The sequence below is a fragment of the Pavona decussata genome, unplaced genomic scaffold, assembly GCF_977016875.1.
Source record: "Pavona decussata unplaced genomic scaffold, jaPavDecu1.1 SCAFFOLD_69, whole genome shotgun sequence".
Lineage (NCBI taxonomy): Eukaryota > Metazoa > Cnidaria > Anthozoa > Scleractinia > Agariciidae > Pavona > Pavona decussata.
The window spans coordinates 2103595-2131386 of NW_028145488.1; the positions used below are offsets into that span (position 1 = coordinate 2103595).

The following is a 27792-nucleotide window of genomic DNA, read 5'->3' on the forward strand; positions in this document are numbered from 1 at the left end:
TGGAAAACATTGATGTATGCATGATTGCAAAATAATAACAATAAATTATTAAAGTCTCAGCCTCGGATATTGCATTTCTAGCGTTCTGATTGGTTCACTAAATCCCGGTTATCAGCTCATATACCGTAGTTTGACCTTATATGGAAAACGATTGCCCCACGTGTCACTAAGCTAAAAATTTTTTTCGGCTGGAAGCGAAAGTTTCTTCGGAAAAATGTAGAAAAGAAAAAAAAAAAAAGAAAAGGAAGAAATACCAAACAACGCCATCTCAATATAACAACAATAAAAGCCACAAAGTTCGGTATGACACTATTTAATGGTACGTATCTCTGAAGTTTCCTTTAAAATCAGAAAAGTTGCACGATTTTATGATTTAGATCACATCAACTTAACAACAAAAACAACAATAACAACTGGTTACCTTCAAAAATTTCAGGATGGCTTGCAAATCATGGCAGTAAGAGGTTAAAACCGACCTAAGAAATTTCTCAAGAAGAGCTTAATGCCTGCCTCTATGTTTCTCAGGGTTTTCAAATGAAAAAAAGGACCAGGAGGAAATGTGAAAATAGCCGGAGGACAATTGCACCGCATTAGCGGTGCTGTGCGGCGAAAGCCCCACGGGGGAGGGGGTGCGGGAGGGGGATACCCCCTCCTGCTGGGGGGGGGGGGGGTGTCACGGCAAATTTTTAAATTTTGCATACCCAGAGATGCATAATTATTTCTGGTGCATTCTCAGGGCAAAAAAGTTTTCGTTTGGAGGTCATTGTAAAATGAATTATAAACAAGAGTTTTCTTCAAAATATCACTAAGAGAAATGCAGCAACGATTTTTATTCAGTTGATACATGGCTCGCTGAAATCTGAATTGAGTACTGACTACTTTTACTTCACTTAGACGTATTATTTATATAAAATGTCACAATGGTTTTCATACAATTGATCAATCACTTGATCAGCATTTCTATCAATAATCATCACAATAACGTTACACGGTTGTGGTATGCGCCTTTTCATCTGTGATAGCAATATGACTTTCTTGAAGGAAGCGATGTACGAACCCAAATGTACGGACTGTGCTCGCAGGTGCCACGTGTATAATTCGCCTACCAGCAAGATGAGAAGGGTAAAAGCGGGCGTCAAACGACAGAAACTTCGCGGAACCTCAAATAGTTTCCAGTTCATGTTAAATGTCGTTGAAACAACCCAAAGACAATGCCGGATAGTAGTTAATGAACATGAAGAAGATGTATATAACTATAATTTTTAATAGTTATATAAATGTGGGCCCCTGGCAAAAATATCCACGTCCGTAATCAGCTACATTATTGACATAAATATTTTATTCATACTTTGGAGACAAAAAGTACCTGTCGCAAACGCTAAAAGTAGCCGGTGACTTGAGTCGGGCATCAGGTGCTTTTGAAAACCCTGGTTTCTACGCATTTACGAGGACTCCAGTTACAAAAGTTCATCTATGAAATCCGTACGAGCGGCGGCCATAATGTTCAATTCCATCGCTCGGCACTACTCAGCAAAACATTTGCACAAACGTGCACAGCTCTTACGCTTCTCGATAAGCTCGAAGTTTAAAAACTTGCACTGAATGCTTGTCTCAGTGAGGTTGTACCTCGTACACTTGCACTTGCCATAAGTGTTTTAAAATGTCTGCGAGGAATTCAGCTCAGTGTAAAAAAGCCGTCCTTGATCCCTTCCCTCGCTCGGCACCACACAGCAAAACATTTCCTCAAAGGTGCACAACTATTACACTTCTCGATGAGCTGGAACTTCAAAAGCACTTGAATGCTTGTCTCAGAAAGGTTGTAACTCATACATTTAAACGTTTCTTGAATTTGAGATGTCCGACTGTGTCCGATCTTCTTCACTTTCGATTTTTCATTCAACTCCGTTTGCAAAGAGCTGCACGTGTCATGTGATCATTAAGTTTCACACGTTTTGGTCGGAAGTTGCCTCAAAATCCGGTCGTTTTAATTTGAAAGAAATTTTTACTTAAAATAAAATTCAGTAAACTTCAACAGCAATACCCAAACACAGAGAATTCAATAAAACAATTATTCCATTCGCGCTTGTTGGATATAAGCTTGGTTATAGCCAACTTGGCCATCTCATATCCAACCCGCGCTCATGGAATAATTGTTAATTATTGATCTAAGATAACATTTAATAATTTTGAGGGACCACAGACAACTGCAGAAGGTAGATCAACATGGTTTAAGCATCTGCAGTCATTGCGGAATTGAAGACAGTAACTAGCAAGATTTCGCACAGCCCCATACTTTAATTATGCAGACATTTTATGACTTCAACACTATTCATGCTCGTTGTGTAACAGGTATGACAGCGACACATGTATAATTTTATTGGGGCTGCGTAGAAATCTTTCCCAGTAAATTGCACCAGAATTTTTCGAGCAGAATTTACAGTATCTCTTAGTCTAAGATCAACAAATTATGGATGCTAATTATTATTCGTGGTATTAACAACGCGCCTTTTTAATGAGGAGCCTGGCCATGCGTGACTAGCTATGCAGATCAGGGTGGTGTCTGTAAATGCGTCATAAAAAAATACAAACCAAAAAGAAATGCTTGATCTTTTGATCAGCTTCCACCAGAGCATTTGATACAAACGCAGACTTGAACTTACTGTAAGCATTCTGCGATAAATGTGACTCAACAAGACTTTCTTCGGAGACATTTCAGTCAGCTTGAAATTAACATACCGTGCCTCATACTTTTCAACGCGAACCTCATTTAATCAGAGCCACGCAGCGACCTCGATCGAGTTAAACTTAATCCAAAGAAGCAGTTAAAACTAAAAAGCAATGTAAAACGTGTTCGTTATTAAGTCAATAGTAAGATTATCAGTTTGAAGCGACAATCTCTGCAACATGTAAGCTTGATTCCAACGCGAAGCCTCCATGAACAATTCGATTTATAATCTCGAGCTTTTACAAAACACTAAGACCGATCTTCATTGAAAGATTAAAGTGGAATTGAATCGAGGGTTCTTTGAAAGTTAAAAACCAAGCTTAAGAGAGCAAACTATAAACGCTATATCCACTTTGTCGTACGCTTACCTCCGACAAATTCGCCAAAGGCAAAAGATCAGCTTCACGATCCACGGAGAAATTTTGCCCACAGCTAAGCTCCATGAAGTTGATTCGACTCGCTACATGCTAACAATCTCGGTAAAAAACGTTTTCTCACCCCATGATTGCAATATAAATAGCGAGAGTACGAGTAACTTATGTTTTAACACGAGAAGACAGAAGAAAACCTTCTTCCCTTCCTCCTTCTCGGAATGCACGCTTTGATGAAGAAGGGGTTTTTTTCGCGGGTTGGTTTCGTTTTCCAAATATGGAAGTGATCTGATTTGCTGGATTGGAAGGTCGGACAATGGATTTACGAAAAAAGGAAAGTGGAATTCTCGAGCCTTTCGTACTTGCTGTCATAAATTCGGTTCGTAATACTTACATGGTGAAAGAAATTTTCTTTCGAGTATTTTGTTTTGTGGACATAATTCTTAGGCTACACATGTATCTTGAAAATATGTATTCTGTCCCATCGCTAAAAATGCAGAAAATCTGAATCCTCGGCAAATTGATAACAATAGAAGGAAAAAAAAATCTAAAAATAAAAAAGAAAGTACAATCAAATCCTGACTCATTGAGTGCTTTCCTCTCTTGGATATTTCAATCTCTTGATACATTTTCATTTTACTCTGATATATGTAAAGTGAAAGAAATCTTCCGTCTTGCTCTGCTAACCGTCTCTCGTACCCAAGCCTCTAGTGCGCGAAAACACGAAACACCCAAATTCTTTCATCCGCAGTTCAAATATATGCATTTTATTGTGGCGATTTGACTGAAAGCAGTACTTTTACTGATGAACTAACAACCTATGAACAAGATGATGTGTCAGTTGACATTTGCAAATTATTTCAGGACCGATGTTGGAAACATTTTCGTTTTGCACGGTTCCAAAAACGATTCAGTCGCCTGGTCTCAGAATTCAAAATAATTTCAACGACATTTTTATGAGTGACGTCCACCAAAACGCAACTTTATCGGAGTCCAGTTTGAAGGCGATAGGTCGCTTGTTATTGGTAACCGCTGTAACTACGTGGTCGTAACAGATAATCCTTTTTCGGATTTTTCGTGAACAATCCATATGATCTGCAGCTTAGATCACAAATCCGATTTTCGATTCTACTAAAAAATCGCAGCAGTGCGGGAACTTTCGAGTGCGGTTTGGAAAAAATTTTGAAGCGTTCAATTCAAAACCTACCCAGCAGTACTTTCAAAACTGTGTTTGCTTTACTTTGGTTCTGTGTAAAAAAAAAAAAAAAAAAAATTTGGACATGCGCATTGGACAGAGGATGGACACAACTGAATGTGTAAGGCCAAAAGGTTCCATTAAGACAATGATAATACAGAAACCACTTCAGCATATAATCGCTAACAGGCGAGCAAACGAAGACGATGACGAAGAACTGAGAAGAAGAAGAAGAAGAAGAAGAAGAAGAAGAAGAGCGTTTAAACTAGAATAAATCAAAAAAAACATTAAATTAAAACTGAAAAATTAAAAAGATACAAACCACGAACAAACTGTCAACTAATAACTTACATTGTAGCGTCTGTAAATCCAAACAACTGCAAATACTTTGGCGAACAGAGAAAAGGAAAACTGCATAGAGTCTGTTGTAGTGCGATTTTGGACCACGCCGTAAATCCGGCTATTTAACCACAAAATTAACTTTAAAAAAAAGAGACATATAAAACAAGTAAATGGTAATTAAAGGTACGAAACAACTGACGGTATACTGACATCTTTCGTTAAACCCCGAATATGACGCAGCATACTTTACTGGCTTCCATTGCTGGCTTAGCGTACTACTACTACTACTACTACTACTACTACTACTGCTGCTGCTGCTGCTGCTGCTGCTGCTGCTGCTGCTGCTACTACTACTACTACTACTACTACTACTACTAATAATAATAATAATAATATCTCAATGTATTTGCTGCGTCCGAAAGTAAGTTGAACCGTGTTCTGGAGTCGACACAAGCTGCTATGGAAGACATCGGACTTCCAAGAAAATGTGCAGTTGTCCATATAAGGAGAGGGGTCCACTCCCAGGAGAGTTGAAGATATCATTTCTAATCATCAATCGGGTTTTCGCTCGTTACACTCAACTGTGACTGCCATTCTGGAAGCTACGGATAATTGGGCCTTTAATATTGATCGTGGCAATGTTAATGCTGTGGTTTTTCTCGATTTAAAAAAGGCTTTCGACACCGTTGACCATGATATCCTTTTATCTAAAATGAACCTTTATGGAATAGAAGGTACAGCTCTTGATTGGTTTAAGTCGTATTTAACTAATCGTACACAACGATGTCTCGTTAACGGTTCTCTTTCTAGAATCTGCTCTCTTAAATGTGGGGTACCGCAAGGAACAATCCTTGGCCCCCTTTTATTTCTAATTTATATTAATGACTTGCCAAACTGCCTTACTTCGTGCCATCCTAGGATGTATGCCGATGACACCCACATTACTTATGCTGGCGTTGATGTCAATTCAATACAGTTAAATCTGAATCACGATTTAGATAACCTAAACAAATGGCTTATTTCCAATAAACTTACTTTGAACACTTCTAAAACTGAATTCATGCTAATTGGCTCCAGACAAAAATTGAGTACTTTGGCGAACCCACTTGAGCTCTCGATTAATAATGTTCCGATAGAACACGTTTCCTTTGTCAAATCGCTTGGAATATTTATTGATGAAAATCTACGGTGGCAAACACACATTGATAAATTATCTAAAAAGATCGCTTCCGGAATAGGAGCAATAAAAAGAATTAGACCTTTTGTCCCTCCACCTACCCTTCATTATATATACAACGCACTAATTCAATCTCATTTTGACTATTGCAATCTTGTCTGGGGTAATTGTGGTAAAACATTATTTGACAGGCTACAGAAGCTTCAGAACCGTGCCGCTCGCGTTTTAACCTTCTCTAGCTAAGATGCTGATGCTAACCGTTTAATTAGACGACTCGATTGGAAAGACTTGAGCACTCAATTTCAAATACAGAAATCCATAATGGTATACAAGTCTTTAAATGGTCTTGTTCCTGAATATTTATCATCTAAATTTGTTAAACGAAATGAAACGCGTTACTCCCTGAGGGACTCTGTTAACAAACTATTTGTCCCGTTTCCGCGAACTAATTTCATGAAAAACAGCTTTTCTTATAGCGGAGCAGTTTTCTGGAACAGCCTACCCTGTCATGTGAGAGAAGCTGAATCTCTTAGTCAATTTAAAAGATTAGTTAATGTTCATTTTTAATGTTACACACGGCATTCATGAAAAACAGGTTTTAGTTAGATTAGTTGTAGTCAGGTTCTGAATTTTGTTTAGGATAGTTAGGTTATTTCTAATTTTTATACTCCTGATGGATTTTACCGTGTTTAAATAAAGATTTATTGATATTGATTTATTGAGTTCCGGAAAAGATATAGTTGGAGAAAGGCTACCAACTCTTGAGGAAGGCAGAACGTACAAGTTTCTGTGTGTTCTTGAAACCTTAGTTCAGGAAGAGAAGACGACACTTGAGTTTGCAGCAAGAGAGTACCTGCGCCGATTGTCAGTCATCTGGTCCAGTCCCCACACAGAATATAATCGGGTTGTGGCATCTAATCAATTTGCCCTGCCTGTGTTGGGTTACCTGATGTGGACTCAGCACTGGCCGGTTACAGATTTGAAGACCATAGACAGGGAAGCGCGCAAGATTATTGTGGAGAACGGCGGGAAACACCCTGGTGGCTCTACGTCCCTGTTGAACCTCCCAAGAGAAAAGGGCGGGAGAGGCTTACGTGCGGTAGAAACGGAATGTAAAGTGACCAAGATCAAAGCAGCGGTTAGATTGTATGAGAACAAAGATCCGGCTATGGAAATGGTGAGGGAATTCGAGGAGAGAACTGAGTCACTGGGGCATAGTTCGTTAGTTAAAGATGCTGCAAAGTTTGCGGAGGATCTGGGCGTCAACTTACACCTTACTCACCCAGATCCTGTATGTGCTATGAGCAACGGGGGGATCATTCCATCGTACCGTATCAGGGAAGTATTGAAAGAATGTGTAGAGAAGAAGCTTGAGAAGGAAGTACGTGGACTGGAATGGCAGGGAAAGCTGCTGACTGAGAGGAAGTCTGATTTACAGCTCTGCAAGAATGAGTGTTTCAGTTGGCTAAATAAATGGAGATCATGCCCCTCGCACACTATTGCCGGTGTATTTGAACTGTACGAGCAACTGTTGCCCACAAAGCTATACTCTAGTAAGAAGACACACACGAGTTGTCCCGGGGATGTGAAGTGTAGGCTGTGTGGTCATGTCCAAGAAAGTGTCCCGCACATTCTGGCCGGGTGTTCTGCACTAGCTCAGAACAAATATTTGGTCAGGCATAACATGGCTTTAAAAGTCCTCAGTGTTCTACGAGCTCCTACGTGACCAAGATCTTTTTGATGAAGTACCACCATGCCAAGGCCGCTTTACAAGTCAGAACAAGTAGAAGCGTGGTGGGATGTACCTGTGTATGCAGATCATCTGAAGGTGCGAGCCAACCGGGTCGATGCGAGGGTTGTGAATCATGAGAGCAAGAAAGTCATGACCACAGAGATGAGCTGTCCATGGATTAGTAATCAAGAGAAGAAGAGCGAGGAGAAAACCATGAAGTATGGTCCCTTGAGGTGGGAACTGAAGGAGCAATATAAAGGATACGAGGAGGCGGCTGGTCGAAAGAGACAGAGATTAGTGTGCGATCACTGGTTGGGCGAAAGACTACTCAAGTCTAAGAGAGAATGCAGCAGGTGGTTTTATCGGCGACGGTGAACATTGCAAGAACTTTCAAAGTAGTAACATGATAATGTTGTATTATAACAAGATTGATAGACCAGCCATGAATAGTTTTGTATGGGTTTTAGACTTTCAGACATCTAGACTATGACTTCTATATTTGTATATATATTTTATTGATTTATTCACGTGCTATTTTAAGTTTCGCTTGGCTCACAGCTTACGCTATGCGCCCTGTTTTGCTTTCTGATACTGTGCATACAGATAGTTTTACTGCGTAAAACATCACGTGCAGTGGTTTTAAAACCTGATAAAACCTCCTCCTTATTAGTATGCGGTGTTTAATGTTTTTCTTGTATGCTAATTTCCAACGTTCAAAATGAACTCTCTTAAATAATTAACGCAAGCTTTTCCAGGAATGTTTTTGAAGCCGTTCAAAAAACTCGCAGCACGTGATTTATCGGATCTAAAACCACTCAGCTGCGCCTCGTGATTTTACAACCCGATAAAACACTGCTGCTCGTGTTTTAAACGTTACATACAAGATTTCTATAAATTTTGAGCTTGTAAACGCCTATCTGGCCCTCGGTAAGGTCAATGTATCCAAAAAAATAAGTAACGGACCATTTCCTAGTTGCCTGAAACCTCATTATGATGGCGAGGCTTCGTAAGTAGTTTTTACCATGAAAGTTAGTTTTCATTTAAATCCAAACAAAACCAATTTTTAAATGGAAAGCTTTACACGATGCCTCGCTTTCATACTGAGGTTCAAAGAAGACGAAGTTATTATTCGGCGAACACGAATCATATAAGACAGAGAAAGCTGTAGCCTCTACGAAGACGTTCTTTGGGCTGGTCACGCATTCACTTCACCCCCTCCCTCTCTGGAGCGACACTGAATCGATGGCCGAACCTATGGGAGACATTGGAAAGGGCACCTATTCCCAGTCCCCAACGGCATCGGCTCCCTGTCTCGCTCCAGTCTCCTCGAACCTGATCACTGACATCCAGGACTACAGTCAACTCCTCCATTTATTGCGGCAACTCTCGTGACAGCGAGTTAGTGTCCTTAATAGCGGGAATATATTTTAGTCAAACGTCTGTAATTTATCTTGCCGGGGATTTAGTTGCTATCCGTATTATCGGTGTGTCCGCAAGGCGGGAGTTTACTGCATCGACCGGGGCTGAAGTATCCCAACAAAAAATGATCGATATTTCATCAAACAAACCTTCGACAAAGGCGAGATCATCGTCAAAAAATTAACTTTCCCTTATTGAATCATTTTTATTATAAAATTTTCAATTGTGTACAAAATTTGAAAGCCATTTTGACCTAGTCGTATTTAATAAAAAAATTCCATACACAAGTGCTTTTTACAAGTCTTACGAAACCCTGACTCTTTGTTATTCAAAACCGAAAACGGTACCTGGCGAACCTCACGTTTGGTGTGCTGTACTGTACAGATATGAAAGACCCACATCAGAGACAAGAAAACTCGTCAGGGGTGAGGTCGGAAAAATTCCGTATATACCTTTCCACCTGAAAGGTGTGTTCTGAAAACAAAGCTGGCGTTTCGAGCTCTCGAGCTCTTTTCCTGGTAAAATTCAGAACACACTCTTTTCCAGGTACCTCGTTTTCTCAGTGGTGTTACACCGAACCCAAAAACTTTTTTCCCAGCGGTAACAAGTAAGGATTTCTTTTTAAGGTGGCCGAATACAGTTTTTAAGTGTACAGGTGTATTTCTGGACGCCCAAAATTGGTATGGTGTACGACTAACTAAGAAAGAAAGTATTTTCGTACGTCTTGTTGAGCTAAGTACCGTTTCCATGACAACGCAGCGAACTATTAAACGTCCATAAATAGTAAGTTTCCTTTATTTTTAGAAAAATGTACTCATTAGATTTTTTCCAGTTTTTGTGTCCAGGAAAACTCACAAAACACTGACACGGTTGCACTATTTTCATGTAAATTTAACAGAGAGATCTCCTGTAAATATTAATTTTGCATTTTAATGTTTTGTGAAGATACCCTCTGTTAGATTTAGGTTTTTCTTTGTAGGCGAGTTACGCTTTTAGGGAACTATTTTCATGCCAAATTTCACGAAATTCTAATGAGTGGTTCCTTAGAAAACAGTTCATTTCCACGGAAATAACCAGTCGCAATTTTTTGGTCAAATGCGCATGCGTGGCTTTAATTGGGTTTCATGGCAAAGATGAAAAGCATGCACAAGGTCTTGGGGAATTACTTTTTTGCTCGGAAAGAAAAGAAAAAGAGTCCAGAAACGAGAAACTTAGTTATTTAGGATCAAAACTTAACTTTATTATCCATTTCATGTGAAATTGAGGGATCGCTTTATCTACCACCGTATTTGCGCACCACAACCCTAGCAGGTTCTTAACAGCATCACTAACAGAATCTGTAAAGCGCGCGCAAACTGTGTTCGGCCACCTTAACGTCTTAGGTCGGCGCAGGCATAACCTGGGTGCCCTGTGGAGAGCAGTAAATCACTTCTTAACATTGTTTTATAGTGTCCAGGGGCTAGCACGGCCGACAAAACCACGAAAAGACCTTTTTCGTTGCATTCCCATTGTAGTTATTCAGGAAAACCCATTTTCTTAAATTCCGAATTTCAATAACAACATTTATCATCAAACGTTAAGAAAAATTTAATATCTCGTTTGAGGGGTAATCATGTGATTTATAATGCGACAACATTGAAGCCAACGCTACCTTAATCGATAAGTGAACCCTTATTTACGATTAATAAATAAATAAATGATTATTCGCAATTAATTCCAAATCCAATACCGATTTTATTACTTAAATTTTTTAAATAGAATTATTTAAACCGCTTAATTTAAATGGGAAGTATCAAGCGAATCTGATGTCATTTCAAAATCCAAAAAACGTTTGTTTGTCAACAGAAACAAAACAAAAATTGTCTTGTTTTGTTAGAAATTATCACCCAGGGTAATAAAACTGTAGATTAGTGGCATGTGGTAAAACATGGACTGGAGTGGAGTGGGCTGGATTTGTAAAACATGGACTGGATTGGTAAAACGTGGATTGGTAAAAGGTGGATTGGTAAAACGCGGATTGGTAAAAGGTAGATTGGTAAAAGGTGGATTGGTAAAACGTGGATTGGTAAAACGTGGATTGGTAAAAGTGGATTGGTAAAACGTGGATTGGTAAAACGTGGATTGGTAAAAGGTGGATTGGTAAAACGTGGATTGGTAAAAGGTGGATTGGTAAAACGTGGATTGGTAAAAGGTGGATTGGTAAAACGTGGATTGGTAAAACAATAAATGAAACAATAAACTTTATTTTGTTTGCAGATCCTTTTCTTTCTCTTTTTATCTTGATTATCCATACAGTGATCCGATCAAACAATGTCAATGGTATACATTCCAAATAAATCATTCTTTACTTTTACTATTAATTCACTTCAGCATTAACTGTAACGAAATCACAATAAGCAATAATTCCCTAGTTTTCTTTATATTGTATCAGAACGTAAATGCAATATTTCCGCATTAGTTCAACGACAACAACAACAAAAAAAGAAACGCTGTTAACACTGTTGAATCAACAAAAGTTTTACAATAATGTCCAAACGTTCCTTGGTGCTGACCTAAAGGAACGCAGCCTCTGGGAACGAGATTGTTAAGGACGGTGCCTACTATTGTTACTGCGCATACGTTCTGCGCATCTAGAGATACTCAGGTATCCTATGGGTGATTCCTACTAATACAGGGATAATTTTGCGCGGTTTAAAACTATACGGAGAAAGAAGAACTTACCAAATGCTTTTGGTATCTCAAAAGAAAATTGGGGGTAACCATGCATTTTTCAGAGATAATTAAGCTTCAATTAAGGAAAAAATCCCATACATTGCTTTGTATTTTGGCGTTTTTTAGAGATATTACTGCTTAATTATCTCTGCAAAATGTGTGGTTACCCCCAATTTTCTTTTTGGATTCCAATAGGCCTTGCTAAGATCTGCTATTCCCGCATAGCCATAAACCGCGCAAAAATATTTTGGTATTAGTAGGCACCGTCCTTAAATGCTCGTCAAAGGCGTATCCAATTGTAGATGGCGATCGCAAGCACTCGGTGTGAGTGATCACTAAGCAGGAATTGCGGACTGAACATGAACTGGTATGGGACAGATGTTTGAGCCTGTCCGTGCGATATGGACGCGTTTGACTGGCATGTGCCGGAATAGGAAGACGTATGGTGATTTGCATGTACCGATGAATTGGCCCAATTAATAGGTTCCATTGCATGTTGCTATTTGTTGGCTGATTTGTTTTTCTGTTGATGCAGTAGCGTGGAGTGAAAATCGGTTTGATTATATATCAGGCCGATATTCGCCCGCTCTCTCGTCATCTTTAACAAATGAGACCAAATTGAAAGCTCAAAATTTGCAAGACCACAGCGACAAGACGTTGAGAGTTGCCGGGTCTGGTGATAGACCTGGATCAATAAAATACCTGAGATAATAAGTTATAGACTGCACGACTAGAAAGAACGAAAAGAAACAAGTTGGATATAGCAAGAGCGCAACCAAATTCTGGGACAAGTTGCAAGATAAATAACGTAGCATAGCAGCGCGTTTACGCTATTAAAATTATTTTTTATCGTTTACTTGGGAAAGGAACATTAAAAAATGAGAGAAAATATCTCCATTTTCAAGCAAAATGTCCTACCTGGCCTTAAACTGGTGAAGGGTATTAAGGACTGTCCAATAAAGTCATCCACAAGTCCGACATCTTCATAAAAAACTGCAAATCTAATCATGACAAGCTCTGGCATGACACACTGGGTTAAAACCTGCAAAAAAAAAAACGAAATTAGAGGTCGGTAAAATAGCGAAATATCAACATTTAATAGGTTGTTAATAACACCTTGTGCTTAATTTGATGGGTCATTTCCGAGCCGTTTGCTTTGATCCTCATTATGAAAGCGAGGCTTTGTGCATAATTTTTATTATGAAAGTTCATATGGAAAAAAAACTAATTTTATGAAAGATGTTCATCATCGCGATTTGAAATGATAGCTGAGTTTTATCGTTTGTCTCACGTTTGAGTCACATAGATGTGGATCGCGACGTTTCGACCGCTATTCTGCTGGTCTTCATCAGGCGATGGTGTCGACTGATTGTGTGACAGTATAAATAGCACTTTAGTTTCTTTTAATAGGAGCAGTTCGATCCTCTCTCAGGCTGTTATTGATTGGAGGATTTCATTCCTTGTCGTTCAGGCTAGAAATTGTTCCCTCGGCTATTCGCCTGGAAGCAACTTGGAAATGGCCTATTGTCTTTCGTACACCCTTAAACATGCATTATTCTCCAAGGCCATTTTGAGATATGCAAACAAGTGTTGGCCCAACCTCGGGTCGGCAGGTTTCTTACCATTGTCCTTGACGACTTTTGTTTTAAAAGAAGCAGTGTCTGCTGGGATACCATGAAAATCAACTTTAACATAAGGATCAATAACCTGACAAGAAAACATACAAACAAGTCAATAATTCATCCAAGATAACTTATTCTTATTTTGAATTTTCACAAAATCGGCTAAACTGCATTTTGAGAGGCGCTATTTTCGCGATTTTAGACTGAAAATATGGAGTAGAAGATTTCACATTTTCCAGTCGACCATCTGACTGTTTTCTCTGTCTTTTGTGCATTGTGAAAATTCAAGAGAATAACTAAGGTTGTACTGCAGATTGGTTGGACGAGCAACTCGACTTATTTGAAGTAAGCGTATGTTGGTACTCATGCCATTTATTGGGATTTGCATTTGAGCGTTGTAAAACTAAAATTAAAGTCATTACTCTGACCAATCAAAACAGACGAAAACGACGTGAAGAACCAATCCGAATTTGCAGCAAATATATATGTAACTGGCGCCAAACGTGGGAAAAACGCGTGCGAGCAAGTCATAATTGGTTTTGGTTTATTTCTCATTGGCTGAGAAAGGGCTGAAATTATGCTAAACAAAGCGCGGTAAGGCAAGACCAAAACAAACGCGAACTTACTTTCGTCACACTCAACTGAAAACCGCTATCTTGTCTAAGGACACAACAGAACAGTATACAAAGACTAGCCCTGACCAAGCGAGGTTTCGGTCTCCCTACTCAGTGTGAAATCTAACGCGCTGATCACTCCACAACCACGCTTCCAAAATGTCATAAATTACACAACATTTTCATCTTGCTGTTCTTTCGTACCTCGCCCTTTGTACGAGCCTCACCTTTGGTGTCTGCAGGTTTTGGAAGCTGCTGAGCAGAAAATACCTGGAAAAACCACAAAGGAAACAGTTTAAGTTCACCTTCAGCACCGACAAACTTCTCATTTCAGCAAGATCAGATATCTTACTCCTGCCTTTAGCTTATTAAATAGGTCAACAAAATGAAAACAGGCAGGTACTGGACCTCGTCACCCTATTTATGAAGGCTAGAGATTATTTCTCTTGGTGGGTTTAAGAGTGCACGATTTATATTGGGGGAAGGGAGGGCGGGGACAAGAGAGAGATCAGAAAAAATAGCCTCTTGTTCCTCCAGGTCAGAGATTTGGGGAAGGGAGGCTGGGTTGACCATCCGTCATCTAAGTTATTCGAAGTTATTTCAAGGTTGCTGGTCAAGAGGACCGCGGACTCTGAGTGTGACAACTCACCGATTTTAGCCTTCCTTGTCGTGACCTGCGTGTTGGCCGCGCGTGACTGTCGCGAATGGCTGAAGAAAATAAACAAAGTTGTTACCTTTATGGATACCGTCACTTTCTCCAGTCCAGAAATTTCTGTCTTTGTGTTAGGTTAAACTTTGCGTCAGCTACAAACAAGAACAGTAAATTGAGTTTAGCATGGCATACAGTAGCACTATTAGGGTAAAACTAAGAATTTCAAAAGGTTTAGAAAAGTCCTCTCCGCAATACCGCCTTTTACCAATCATATGTATCCGTCCTCCTCGCCCCGCTATTAAACACGAGTGAAGTAGCGTTCTTTCCTAATGCATCTTGGTCTTGAATTTACTAGGGTGCGTCGTTGCCAGCCTGGTTTGTTAGGCGCTGTTTCTTGCCTCGCAGTCTGCGCGAATTCTCGAACGAGCGCCTTGTTGACCCGAGTGAAGGCTGGGACGAGAGCAGGCGAGTGACGTCACCAAGTGTAGGTAGAATCCAGACCCACACGAGCGTGAAACTCCCAGAGACAAATCTGCGTCATTGTTTCACCGCATTCCGACTAGCATTCGCTCAAAATTAATATAGCATATTCCATTCAGTTCTATGGGTATCCAGCCTTAAAAAGTTCTATTCATCGAATCCCTATCCATTTTAACTCGCTACATCCCGTATCCCGGAAAATCTATTTTTATACCCTGGCTCCATGACGGAACACGCTGAACTTACAATCTCTGAGAATTTTGGGCTTCAAGATGTACCCTGCTCGTCCATTCGTCCTGAACTTTCCTTAGTTCAGATATATGGGCTCTGAATCCGTTTTGTAGTTGAGAGCAACTGTTAGGAATATCAAAAGAAAACGGAACAACTTTCCTCTGTAGTATCTACAAGACACTAAAACCAGATCTGGACAGATCTTACTGAATGCAAAGAATATACGGCGACTTAAAAGACTCATCTTCGATTTAAAACCTTAATCATCTTTTTCTAATAGGCAAGTGTTTCCTGTTCATCTGCGCATCCTTGACACGAAATTACGCATATCTCCTGATTAATTTAGCTTAAAAATGTAATTTGAATCAAAGGGGGACTACTTCGTAAAAGCCCGTAAGGGTTTCTTTAGTCTTCCTCCCGACTTCAATGTAAATTGCACCATGTACTTATTATGTTACTTATAATTGTGGGAAATAAACATTCATTCATTCATTCATTCATTCATTCATTCATTCATATCGGTTGACTACGGACGAAGAATATTCAGTGCATCATGACCAAATACAGTCAGCTCTCGCCTAACGGACACCCCGCTATTACGGACAAAATACAGATCCCCGGTGAAAGCTATAGGGATTTGACTGAAACAGACTCCCGCTATAACGGAATTACGGACACTTTTGTGGTACAAACATAACAAATTTTATTGTTTTAACTCTCGATAAAGCGGAGACGGTGAACTTCGCATGTAACATAAATTGCAGTCTGATGTTCGTCATTTGTCAAAACACACTTCAAAAGATTTCTGGAATGTTTATTTTCGCACCAATCTCTTTAGTGGCTGTACAACAGACTCTGCGTTTCCACTTCAGCTTATGCCTTTTCCTTCCAGACTCTTTAGGAGAGACCAAGCCCTCATCCTCCATTCCCAATGACTGCTTAGAAGGTTCGCTACTGTTGATAAGCTTGTCAAGTCTTATAAGATATTTTGGGTCGCCACGTAACTCATAACTAACTGGAATCTCAAGCCCCAGGCCGGCACCTCTGTTGATCCCCACACCCTGCTATTATGGACTCTCGCTATTACGGACACTAAACGGCGTCCCGAGGGTGTCCGCTACAACGAGAGTTGACTGTACAGGAAAGCAGTAATGCTCCGAGTTTCTTCATGGTACAAAAACTGAATTAAGTCAGCTCCAAGCGTTTCTGCAGAAAAAAAAATGCGAAAATGTCAAAATCGTTTTTCTTCAGTTTTCAAAAAAGAATGCGACACAAACAAAACCGACATAGCTTGAGTTTGACCAGAAAGCTTCAATGATGAATTTTTGCACAGTTGAATCACAATAACTTGAACCAAGAAAATAATCAGACCACTCATTATAGCGACATGAAAAGTTCGAATTATCTGCGGTTGAATTATGCAAAAGCGGAAAGCAGGAGAAATTACACATAGTTCGAGGTTTTGAGGATTCTAGTTACCAATTTTGTATTATAGGAAGTTTACGTTGGCGAAAGTTGAATTCTGCGAGAGAGCGAAGGGCAACTCCATTTTGTAGCAAAAATATTTTTGAATGTGTTAAGAGAAAACCTTTTTCTTCTGTTGACCATTTTGCAGGAAAAGTTGGTGCAGTCAGCAAATTGTGCGCAGACTAGCGCCCGTACCCTGGAATGGCGGACAAGTATTAACATTACTGGTGCTAAGGCCGGGCACCAAGATCAAACGGCCTACAGTTAAGGCCCGTGCCCGGCACAAGTGATCCACGTTCTTTGCCGTCGCAGCGCTCTGCTTGTCGCCATTGCACCAATAAAAAGGTCTGTTAAACAAGGGCCCATGTCTAAGCACCATTTGAGGGCAACAAGATCAAACGCGGCACAAGTACTTCCAATTCATATTTTCAAAAAGATTCATTTTCGAGTGCCTTTCCTTCGATGCAAAACAGGACTTGCTTCAGCTTTGGCTCTAATCAACGGTTTTTAACTTTGTCGTCAAACCCAATCAACGTTTTACGAAAAACAGACTAAATAAATCAGAATTCGAAATGTTCCATTAAACTAAAAGAGGCCCGGGATATTCCGTTGGCTTGGTTTCATTTCTAATCGATGGAGAAAAGGGTGCGACTTTATTTTAACCAATCAGAGCGTAACAAAGGAAAACCTAAACAAACGAAGAAAAACTTGCAATGGACAATTCACAAAAACGTCACCAATAACAAAAGTGTATCACATTTTGTCCTCGCCTGGTGTCCATTCACCTCTTCTAAGGTTAATTCTAAGCTTGCACATGGAGAAAATGCGCCCTGGTTGATGAATTTCGTATCGTCATCGATATCATTTCCCTGCTGTGAAATGTGTTGGTATTGTAAGTAATATATTAAACACAAGGAAGAGTGTTTCATAAGATTTTCAAACAACGAGAAATGCGCCTCGCTTTTCCAGACAACTATTCGAGGAGTTTAGAAATCGCATCAAACACTCTTTCTTGTGTTTGATGTAACTTCTCAAACCATTAATAGTTTATGAAGACATTCAAAGCAACCGTTCACTAAATTTTAGGATAATAACGATCACATTTCCAAATCTCCTTCACTGTAGTGATTTCATTTGTTTTCTCGACATGAATTATTAATGAGTTTGAAAAGGAGAAATTCTATGTTGATCTCTGTAAATCAAACAGTAGATATATACAAATTCCTTCAATTGGCGAGTTTCTTTGTTCCCTTCGCTTATGTTCTGATGGACCAATTTTTACTTTAGGAACATTTCACGTTGATCTATGTAAATCAAATACAGATATCATACTCAAGCATTTAAACTTCAAATGGTTTAATAAAATTCTAATATTACATTTTACCTCGAATTCGTTTCTCGGAGTCAATTTCATATTTGTCTCTTGTAATCTACTTGGTAAAAGTCCCTTGGCACAAAACATTCGACCCTGCAATTTCGTTACAAGGATTATAGCAAAAGACAAAATCTTCTGAATTTGTGTCTTCTGATTATAAAACGTTAAATCTGCTTTAACTTTCTAGTTCATTAACGTCTATGTACAATTGAGGTACCAAATGCACCCTGTTAAAAATATGTACAGCTGTACAATTGCTATCTACCTAACTACAAAACTTATACCATGCCTTTGGTTTGTAAAGCACGACATAGCATGAAATAATGTTCTCCTTAATTACACTTTACTTAATGAACGCAATAACATTTGGCAAGAAAACTTTTTCCCCGTACTTGAATTACAGATTTATCAGTACAAGGATTATAGAAAGAAGACAAAACCTTCTCGATTTGTGTCTTCTGATTTTAAAATGTTAAATCTGCCTGAACGTCTATGTACAATTGAGGTACCAAATGCATCCTGTTAGAACATTTACGGCTGTACAATTGCTATCTACCCAACTACAAAACTTATACCTTGTCTTTGGTTTGTAAAGCACGACATAGCATGAAATAATGTTCACGTTGGTTACGCTTTACTTAATGAAAGCAATAACATTTGGCAAGAAACAATTTTTCCCCGTATTTAAATTACAGGAGATTTGTCAGTACAAGGATCATAGAAAGAAGACAAAACCTTCTCGATTTGTGTCTTCTGATTCTAAAATGTTAAAATACAATTCAGCTGCTTTGACTTTCACGGTCTTCAACAGATATTTACATTACTTACACTTAAAAGGTAATTTCTTTAACAAACCGATCCATTTGGGAATCATGAGACGAGAGAAAAACCCCACAGTCACCCCCAACAGCAAATTTACATTATTACCATGACAACGGACTTTCATTCTCAGTTAATACTTCGGTAGTCTGCAGGTAACAGTGAGCCGATACCAGCTTCACATGCGATACGATATTCGTGAGATATTTCCCGATACTTGGCACTTTTTTATACCGATGCTGTGACGTCTTTGCTCCAGACTTGTACTATGACGTCATTACCGTCGGTAGAATCCAGCCTTAAACGAGTAGAGAACGCTCAAGTTGCTGTGCTGCCAAGAGAACAGTAAAATTCTTCCGCAAAAAACGTTTATGCTTTAGAGCAGTAAGAATTAAAATTCCAACGTTATGTGGAATACACATCACGCTTCTTTGAAGTTGTCAGTTTAACGGCATCGAAACAAAACCTGTGTCGTTCACAAGTATCGATACTTGAACACTCCCAGGTATCGACTATGTGGCATCAATATCGACTCACCCTTACGCTGCAGACTTCAGACTGAGTATCGGCTGCAGACCGAGATAAAATTCTTCACCCAGCCTTGTTCGCACTTAGAAACGGCCAAGGTAACAGTACAAGGTATGTGCACAATAAAACAACAACATAACCATGCATTTGCATTACATGCCACATGTTGGGATCGACAGGAAGAGAAGCATCTCTGCGGGGAACTTTGATAGATTCTAAATATACAATGACACTTTTCAAGAAAACCGTAAACTCTTCCACTCCTACAGCAATGCTGTACAAGATGGTTCTAACTTTTGAGTTTGTGGATAAAATCCTCAAGTGTGACTATTCAATTGAAAGATACCGAGCAGTACTTCCCAGTGGTGCTGTTTATTATGCTGTACAAGGTGATTCTTAGTTTTGAGTCTGTAGATAAAATCCTAAAGTGTGACCATTCAAATGAAAGCTACCGAGCAGTACTTTCCAGTGGTGCTGTTTATTATGCTGTACAAGGTGATTCTTAGTTTTGAGTCTGTTGATAAAATCCTAAAGTGTGACCATTCAAATGAAAGCTACCGAGCAGTACTTTCCAGTGGTGCTGTTTATTATGCTGTACAAGGTGATTCTTAGTTTTGAGTCTGTAGATAAAATCCTAAAGTGTGACCATTCAAATGAAAGCTACCGAGCAGTACTTTCCAGTGGTGCTGTTTATTATGCTGTACAAGGTGATTCTTAGTTGTGAGTCTGTAGATAAAATCCTCAAGTGTGACCATTCAAATGAAAGCTACTGAGCGGTACTTTCCTGTGGTGCTATAGCTGCATGAGGTGGTCCTATATTTTGAGTCTGTGGATAAAATTCCTCACATGTGACCAATCAATCAAAGCTACTAAACACCACTTTCCCGTCCTGGGGCCCGTTTCTCGAAAGTCCAGGTAACTTACCGGGCCCGATAAGTGTCTTTGGTGATAAATGTTTCTTAAGAGAAGTAGATTTTTGTTAGCTTTGAATACTAAATTTTAGAATCTTATAATTCTATGAAAACATTGGCCAAGTACCATGTCTGCAATCATTGTGTAATCGGCGAAAAAACATTTAGAAATATACTTATCGGGTCCGGTAAGTTACCGGGCCCGATAAGTGTCTTTGGTGATAAATGTTTCTTAACAGAAGTCAATTTTTCTTAGCTTTGAACACGAAATTTTGAAATCTTATAATTCTATGAACACATTGGCCAAGTACCATGTCTGTAATCACTGTGTAATCGGCGAAAAAACATTTCCAAAATAGATTTATCGGGCCTGATAAGTTACCGGGACTTTCGACAAACGGGCCCCTGGTCTTCCATGTCTTCTGTTTAATAAATTGAATTTTAGGATTTTCTCAAATTTTGAGTTTTAGATGCTCTTTGGAGTGAAATTCAGACTCGGGCCGAGTTTAATTTTCTAAATATCCACACGATTGTGTCCAACACGTTGATCTCCTTTGCACTTGCCTCACATCTAATAGCAAATGTTTAATCAGATTTTATCTCGGACTGCATTTTATACCCAGCCTCCAACTTTTCAAAACTAACCTGCTTTCGTCACGGTGCACAGAATTTTCCCCAAATGCTCGAACCTCTTACATCACTTACTACACAAAAAATGAAGAATTTGGCTTGGTGTCTGGTTGAAAGGATCATTGATAACTCTTAATCTGTCAAGATTTCATTCCACTTCTGGGTCATTAATCAAGCAAGCGCGGCCACCAGTGGTAAATACAAAATAACGTATTTTGAGCTAAGAAATGGAGCTGCCTTGAAACGAAGGCTTATGCAGGGATTCCCTTCAATCAATCTACATTGTCGTATCGTAGCTTTGTTTAACGATAATTCCCTGCATAAGCTCAATTACAAGCTAGCTCCAGTTCAACAAGTCCAAAATTAAACTACTTAACAAAAGAAGCGCCGTTACCTTTGACAAACACAATTAACACAGAGGCAAATTTGAAGACAGGAGACAGTTAACCCTTTAAGCCCCTATGGAGATCAGTAGCTTTGACCTCCTTGAAATACCGTACACTGCCGCTTATAAGCCTTGGGCTAATACAACTTCGTAAGGGGTTTTAGATGGCCTTATAAACGGAGGGGCTTATATCCGAGGGGGCTTATAACCGGAATAAAAAACCGTTTCTAACGAGCTATAGCAGTGTTGATCGAAATACGTATTTAATTTACTGGTTTTTAATTGAGCTTTTAAATGTCAATAATTGGAACTAATTGGAACAAAATTAAAACCAATAAGACGAACAAAACTAGACGGCGGTTTATATCGGAGGGGGGGGGGGGGGGGAGGCTCATAATCGGGTGTATTTTTTGGTTTACAGGTAAATGGGCCTATAACCGGGAGGGCTAATAAGCGGAGGGAGGAGAGAGTGGGTGGCTTATAAGCGGCAGTTTACGTTATCGGTAAAACATCAAACACGCAGACCACGAGAATATAGCAAATAATCACTGAAAGATAAACTGATTTTGAGCAATTTCTCCCAACTAATACCACAACAAATATAAGACGCCAATGAGGAGAATTTGCGGTTTGATATTAGGGCTTAAAAGGCTAATGACACTGCTGAGCAAGGTTGATACTCTTCACCATTCAACTTCACTTTAACACCATTCAACTTCACTTTAACAAGTAAGTGTTTCGTTAAACATTGTCAAAAACTCACAATAGGAATTTAGAATTGGTTTGTGTTGAGCACGCGTGCGGAAAGATTGGAAAGTACGAGATAACTGTAAAGGCCCCTCTACACATGCAATTTTTGACTCGCACAAGTTGCAGTTTTAAATCGCACGCGTTAACTAGCAGCCATTTCAGCGCGAACTGAATTTGTCACTGAGTTATCGCTGAGGCTTCGCAAACGTGACACAATTTTGCAGAATTTCTAAAAAAAAAGTACAGCGTTGAAAACACATTAATAACACATTGGTTTAAAGAACGACTTGAAGTTGCAGCCTTGCGCGAGAAAAACTGTAGTGAGATGTGACACAAATCGCTTGTGTAAAAGGGCCTTAAAAGTTCGCCGAGAGCAACACAGTTTCTCAAGTGCACTTCAAACTTTCCAAGTGTCCATAACTCGATAGACACACAGCTAAAAGGATGAAACAGACGCGGTTTGGCACGGAGAGAAGTGGTGGAACGGGCAAAACGTCGTCTAGTTACTCACACCAACCCTTTTATAACAAAACTAACAGAAAACGGTATAAAAAACATACAAGAGTGAGCGAAGAAAATCTAAAACCGTCCGAGCTTCCCTAAGTTTATTAGTTACGAGCGTTCTACGCTTCCTTTTCTAAATATCTTATTTCCTTTCATGCAAGAAACCGTAGTTTTGCGCAGTTTTGAAAGTCAGTTCAACTGGTTTTTGTTTAGAGTTAAGTTCAAAAGTAAAATACGACGCATTGGATCGCTATCGTCCAAGGAACTTTTGCGTCTACAATTAACATACTATTGCAAAAAACAGGCGGCTTTTGGAAATGGTATAAAAGAAAAAGGTTTCTATTGTCCAATAATACGAAAATTTTCCCTGGAAAACTACCGTTACCTAGCTTCTGTTATTCTCATATCAGCGTTGCAAACTTGTTTACCTTAGAGAATCCGATAGATCCAATCTGTAGTTTGTTAAGTTCTTGCTGAGCTCCTTACTAGCATAGCCCAACGGTGGGCTTTGAATTATTCACCCCGCTATTTGCCGTTTCGTTTTCTTATAAAGAGCGACTTGATTTCACTCCAATCCAAAGATTTAACTTCTGTGTCGACTAAATTTACGTGCTCCGGAATCAGTTCAATCTTTCCGGTACTTCAAGAAAGTTTTCTTCTTCATTAGCGACCGAGAACAAATTTTCTTAGGTGAATGTAACTTGCACGTGTTATCATGATTGTATGAATGCAGCGCATGCGTCAATCGAGTTATGGATACACGCCTTCGTTATTGAATTTAATTGGGTGAATTTACTTTCAGTTTACTCACGGAGTGGTAGGTTTAGTCCACAGTTTCCTCTCCATACAAGCTTACCGTTAAACTTAGAGAAGTTAACAACTTACAGTCTGCAAAACAGTTGCTAAGATCACATCCAAGGCCTCTACTTGTAGAACTGTGGTCGTTGATTGTCAAACTCAAAGTAGTTAATGTGTCACTTCTTGCCAGATTATTGCACAGTTCCAGTAACTGATCTTCACTCACTTCACTGCAGCTATTGATTGTAAGACTGAGAGTTGTTAATGACTCATTTCTGGCGAAACCATCACCCAGATGCTTCATCCAGTCTCCAGCCGTGTTACTATAGTTGTTGATTGTAAGACTGACAGTAGTTAATGACTTATTTCCAGTCAAACCATTACGCAACCAAAAGAGGCTGACTTCCTCCGTTTCTCTGAAGTTGTTGATTGTAAGAATGAGTGTGTGTAATGACTTGCTTGACGCAAAACCATCAACCAGATACAGTATCCAGGTTCCATCTTGCTTACTGTAGTCGTTGATTGTAAGAGTGAGTGTATGTAATGACTTGTTTGAGGCCAAACCAGGACCCAGATCCTGTATCCACTCTCCACCCGTGCCACCGTAGTTGTTGATTGTAAGAGTGAGTGTATGCAATGACTTGTTGGACGCCAAACCAGGACTCAGACCCCCCATCCAGTCTCCACCCGTGCCACCGTAGTTGTTGATTGTAAGAGTGAGTGTACGTAATGACTTGTTTGACGCCAAACCATGACCCAGATCCTGTATCAAGACTCTACCCATGCCACTGTAGTTGTTGATTGTAAGAGTGAGTGTATGTAATGACTTGTTTGAGGCCAAACCAGGACCCAGATCCTCCATCCAGACTCCAACCGTGCCAATGTAGTTGTTGATTGTAAGAGTGAGTGTATGTAATGACTTGTTTGACGCCAAACCATGACCCAGATCATGTATCCAGACTTCACCCGCGCCACTGTAGTTGTTGATTATAAGAGTGAGTGTATGTAATGACTTGTTTGACGCCAAACCATGACCCAGAACCTGTATCAAGCGTCTACCCATGCCACTGTAGTCGTTGATTGTAAGAGTAAGTGTATGTAATGACTTGTTTGACGCTAAACCATCACCCAGACCTAGCCAAAGGAAACAACTGTCGCTAACGTGGCAGTTGATGGTAAGGCTGAGTGTCGTTAAGGACGCGTTTTTCGCCAAACTGTTGCTGAGGTCTATCCCCTTGCCAGTGACGGAATATAATGTAAGAGTGACAGTGAGTGTAGCTAAGGAGGTGTTTTCCAACACTACTTCAAGCAGATTTTGCATCCACCCTACGTTCTCGCCAGGGCAATTTTCAATTGTGAGAGCAAGTTTTGTTAATGGCGTGCTTTTTGTTAAACCGTCATTCAGACCCTGTGCCCAGTCATCATTCACGCTACTGATTGTGAGACTAAGTTCACTTGTTGCAGTATCCTTCACTTTAGTGAACACTGAAGGTAATAACGAGGACTCATCAATACAGAAATGAAGGCAGGGAGAACAGTCTGATATCAAGTCATGGACAATCACCTTTAAGTTCGCTTTGTGGTTGGCACCTGAAAACCGCTCAATAGCAGCCTTCCCGTCAGTGGTCAATTCTCCCCAAATGTTAAAAATAACGAGGTGTACGCAGTTTTCTATTTTCAGGTAGCTCATAAGACTGCTTGCAACATCATCAGTTACGTTTCCATGAATGTTAAGAGTGAGTCGATACGGTGTGGACTTCACCAAGAGTCTCCCGACAGCTTCTATAACTTCATAGCTCAACTCACCCCAGACGTTTAATGTCTGTTCCAAATTGACACTGTTCTTAGCCAAAACAGGAGTAAGACAAGCGACCTTAGCAGCTGCAATGTTTCCACTGGTATTCGGGTGGAAAGTGCACGACTGCTTTGCTTTTTTTGCTGAAATTATACCTTTGACAACATTCGCCCAGCTGTCAGGGAGTTCACCAAAAAATTTTACTTCCAAAGTATTCAAAGAGTAATTTTGCAAGAAACCTCTTTCTAGGAAGACGATGTCTGATTCACTCACCCTTCCAAAAACAACCAAAGTAAAAGATTTCAAAAAGGTTTGTTCTAAAAGTCCTTCACAAAGGGCTGCAGCTAACGAATCTTGCATGTCTCCAAAAATAGTGATGACAACAGAGGTCAATGATGTGTTGACTAAAACTCTTTTCAAAGCCAGTATTGAAGTGTCACTTAATGAACCATAAAACTTGAGGACAACTGACTTCAATGGTGTATCCGCAGACAATCCTTTTTCAAGAACTCTGGCCCAAGCCTCGCCCCACTCACCAAACAGTTCAAACGTCACGGAGGTCAAGGTGTTGCTTGCAGCCAAACTGTCACCAATAATATTAGCTACGTCACAAGGGACGCTGCGGGAAGTTTTAACAGTAACTGACATTAAAGTCGAGTTTTGAGATAGTCCATCGTAAAAGGCATCTCCGAGAGCTCCTGATGTGGAAACGAACAAACTCTGTAGTTTTGGACAGGATTTCAGGTAATCAAAAGCAGAATTTACGTCTTTTAAATTTAAATCTCCACCATCTTCATCACAACACACAGATAAATGAACAGGATGCCGTAACTGTGAAAAGTTCCGGCAGTCTTTTGCAACCTCAAAAAAACTGGAATAAGAATGGCGGCCTTTTCTGCCCACTTCCACAGTCAGAGGGAAAGGAATGAAGGAAAAAAGAGCCATCGCCACTTCTTCAGCATTTCCACTTTCACTGAAACTTTCAGTAAAAAACGTTCCCTCCTCCTTTTTGCACTTGAGCCAGTCCCAGTTGTCACTCTTCAGCTTCTCACCAATCTGTCTGAAAAGGATACTCGCTTCCTCACCCAGTATACCAGATAGAAACAGAAACACTTGCCGGTATTTTACTACAATATGGTCATGAAAGTGTAACTTGAACTTTTTGAAGATGTTGACCTCTTTCTTCAATAACAGAAATGCCAGGTATCGTGCGGCCAAGTATTCTACAAATGTTTTGTGAAAGAAGTGGTATTCGTGCTGTGGGTTGATCTTTCTAAGACTTGCTTCCTTGAAAACGAGACCTGATATCCGAGCTGCCAGAGCTGGATACATCTTTTCGAATTTTGCAAGTTCTCTTTCACGAAAAGAAAGACGATCTTCTAACAGGCATTTCCAAGCTAACTCTCCCAGTGCAAGTAAACTCTGTTCAAATTTCTTCTCAAGAGCCTCGTCATCCTGGGGAGCTTCCAACTTATTTTTTGCACAGAATCGTCGTAAAATGCATCGAACAATAATCTGATAGAGCTCAGTTCGACCAGATGGAAGTTCTCCGTCGTAGTCTTCAAAAACAACACAGAGAAGGAGCAAATTCAAAGGATTGTTTGGTAAAGCATGAAGGAAAGAGTTTTCCTGAATTGCATTAATGAGCCTCTCTCCGTTTGACAAATGCTCAGGCCCCAAACGACTGAAATGCTTTCTGATGTACTCAAAAGCATCTGTTTCTGTAAATCCTTCGATCTGTAAAAGAATGTCAAAGTCAACACATTTTCGCACTTCTATTCCTCTCTCCTGGCGAGATGTAGCCAAAATATAACAGAACGGAAAAAGTCGTCTTTGGAGCAATCTATCTACGTGATCTCCAGCTCTCTTGGGTAACTCGTCAAGGCCATCCAAAATGATTAAAACGTTCTCTTGGTTATGAATATCCTTCATGTAATCCATTAGCTCTTTCTTCACGTCTTCACAGCCTTCAGGAAAAAGTTGTTCCTTGATGGCTTTTCTTGTGTCTTCCTCAATGTCCCGGCATTTCAGCAGTAAAAGGATATTAAATTCAGGAAAGGAATGACCCCTCGGGAGTTTTCCACTTGCCCAGTCATATGTCATTTTAAGGCAGAAGGTTGTCTTCCCAATTCCCGGACTTCCTTCCACTAGCACCGTGTTATCTTCCCCTTTTCTTAGAGTGTTGAAGATATCGTACATGGCCACTTCATTATTTTCCAGCTGAAAGTCTGTTTTTCGCCGTGAAAGCATTTTCAGCCTTGTGTAAACATCTTCAATGGGTAATTTTAAGGTGTTGTCCCAGAGGAGTGGTTTTAAAAGCGAACGTCTTTTATATTCAGCTTGAAGAATTCTAACAATGTTATCTTGACCTTCAAGAAAACAGTAGTCACAATCAAAATTGTTAAAACTTGTTTTACATACATGTTTAGGGATTTCTACGGAAAAACTAATTACTAAGTCAATGTCAGAATACCTACATTGTAAAATTGTTCTGATCAGTAACTAAAAATAAAGTCCGATTTCCAAAAATGAACACAAACGTCAAACACTGCACGCAT

The 27792-nt window shown here is 39.7% G+C and overlaps 2 protein-coding genes, 1 long non-coding RNA gene and 1 pseudogene across 4 annotated transcripts in view; 1 reads left to right on the forward strand and 3 right to left on the reverse strand.

The window, feature by feature from the left end:
* LOC146477746 (uncharacterized) overlaps positions 1-3303 on the reverse strand; it is a 33406-nt gene extending 30103 nt beyond the window's left edge. For both annotated transcript variants that reach the window (XM_085113166.1, XM_085113167.1), the window contains exon 1: positions 3094-3303. The gene's annotated coding sequence lies outside the window, so the exon portion shown is untranslated. The remainder of the gene's footprint in view (positions 1-3093) is intronic.
* A 1774-nt stretch (positions 3304-5077) lies between these two features.
* Positions 5078-7949, forward strand: LOC146477748 (uncharacterized; annotated as a pseudogene).
* A 5359-nt stretch (positions 7950-13308) lies between these two features.
* On the reverse strand, positions 13309-14692 carry LOC146477749 (uncharacterized). Its single transcript, XR_014865322.1, has 3 exons — positions 14644-14692; positions 14114-14179; positions 13309-13380 (listed from the first exon to the last, which is right to left on the reverse strand). It is a non-coding gene; the product is annotated as an uncharacterized LOC146477749 (long non-coding RNA).
* A 3386-nt stretch (positions 14693-18078) lies between these two features.
* LOC146477750 (uncharacterized) overlaps positions 18079-27792 on the reverse strand; it is a 106184-nt gene continuing 96470 nt past the window's right edge. Inside the window, exon 12 of the mRNA XM_085113162.1 lies at positions 18079-27603. Within this exon, the coding sequence (XP_084969288.1) occupies positions 23465-27603 (4139 nt within the window). The 3' untranslated portion in view covers positions 18079-23464. The remainder of the gene's footprint in view (positions 27604-27792) is intronic.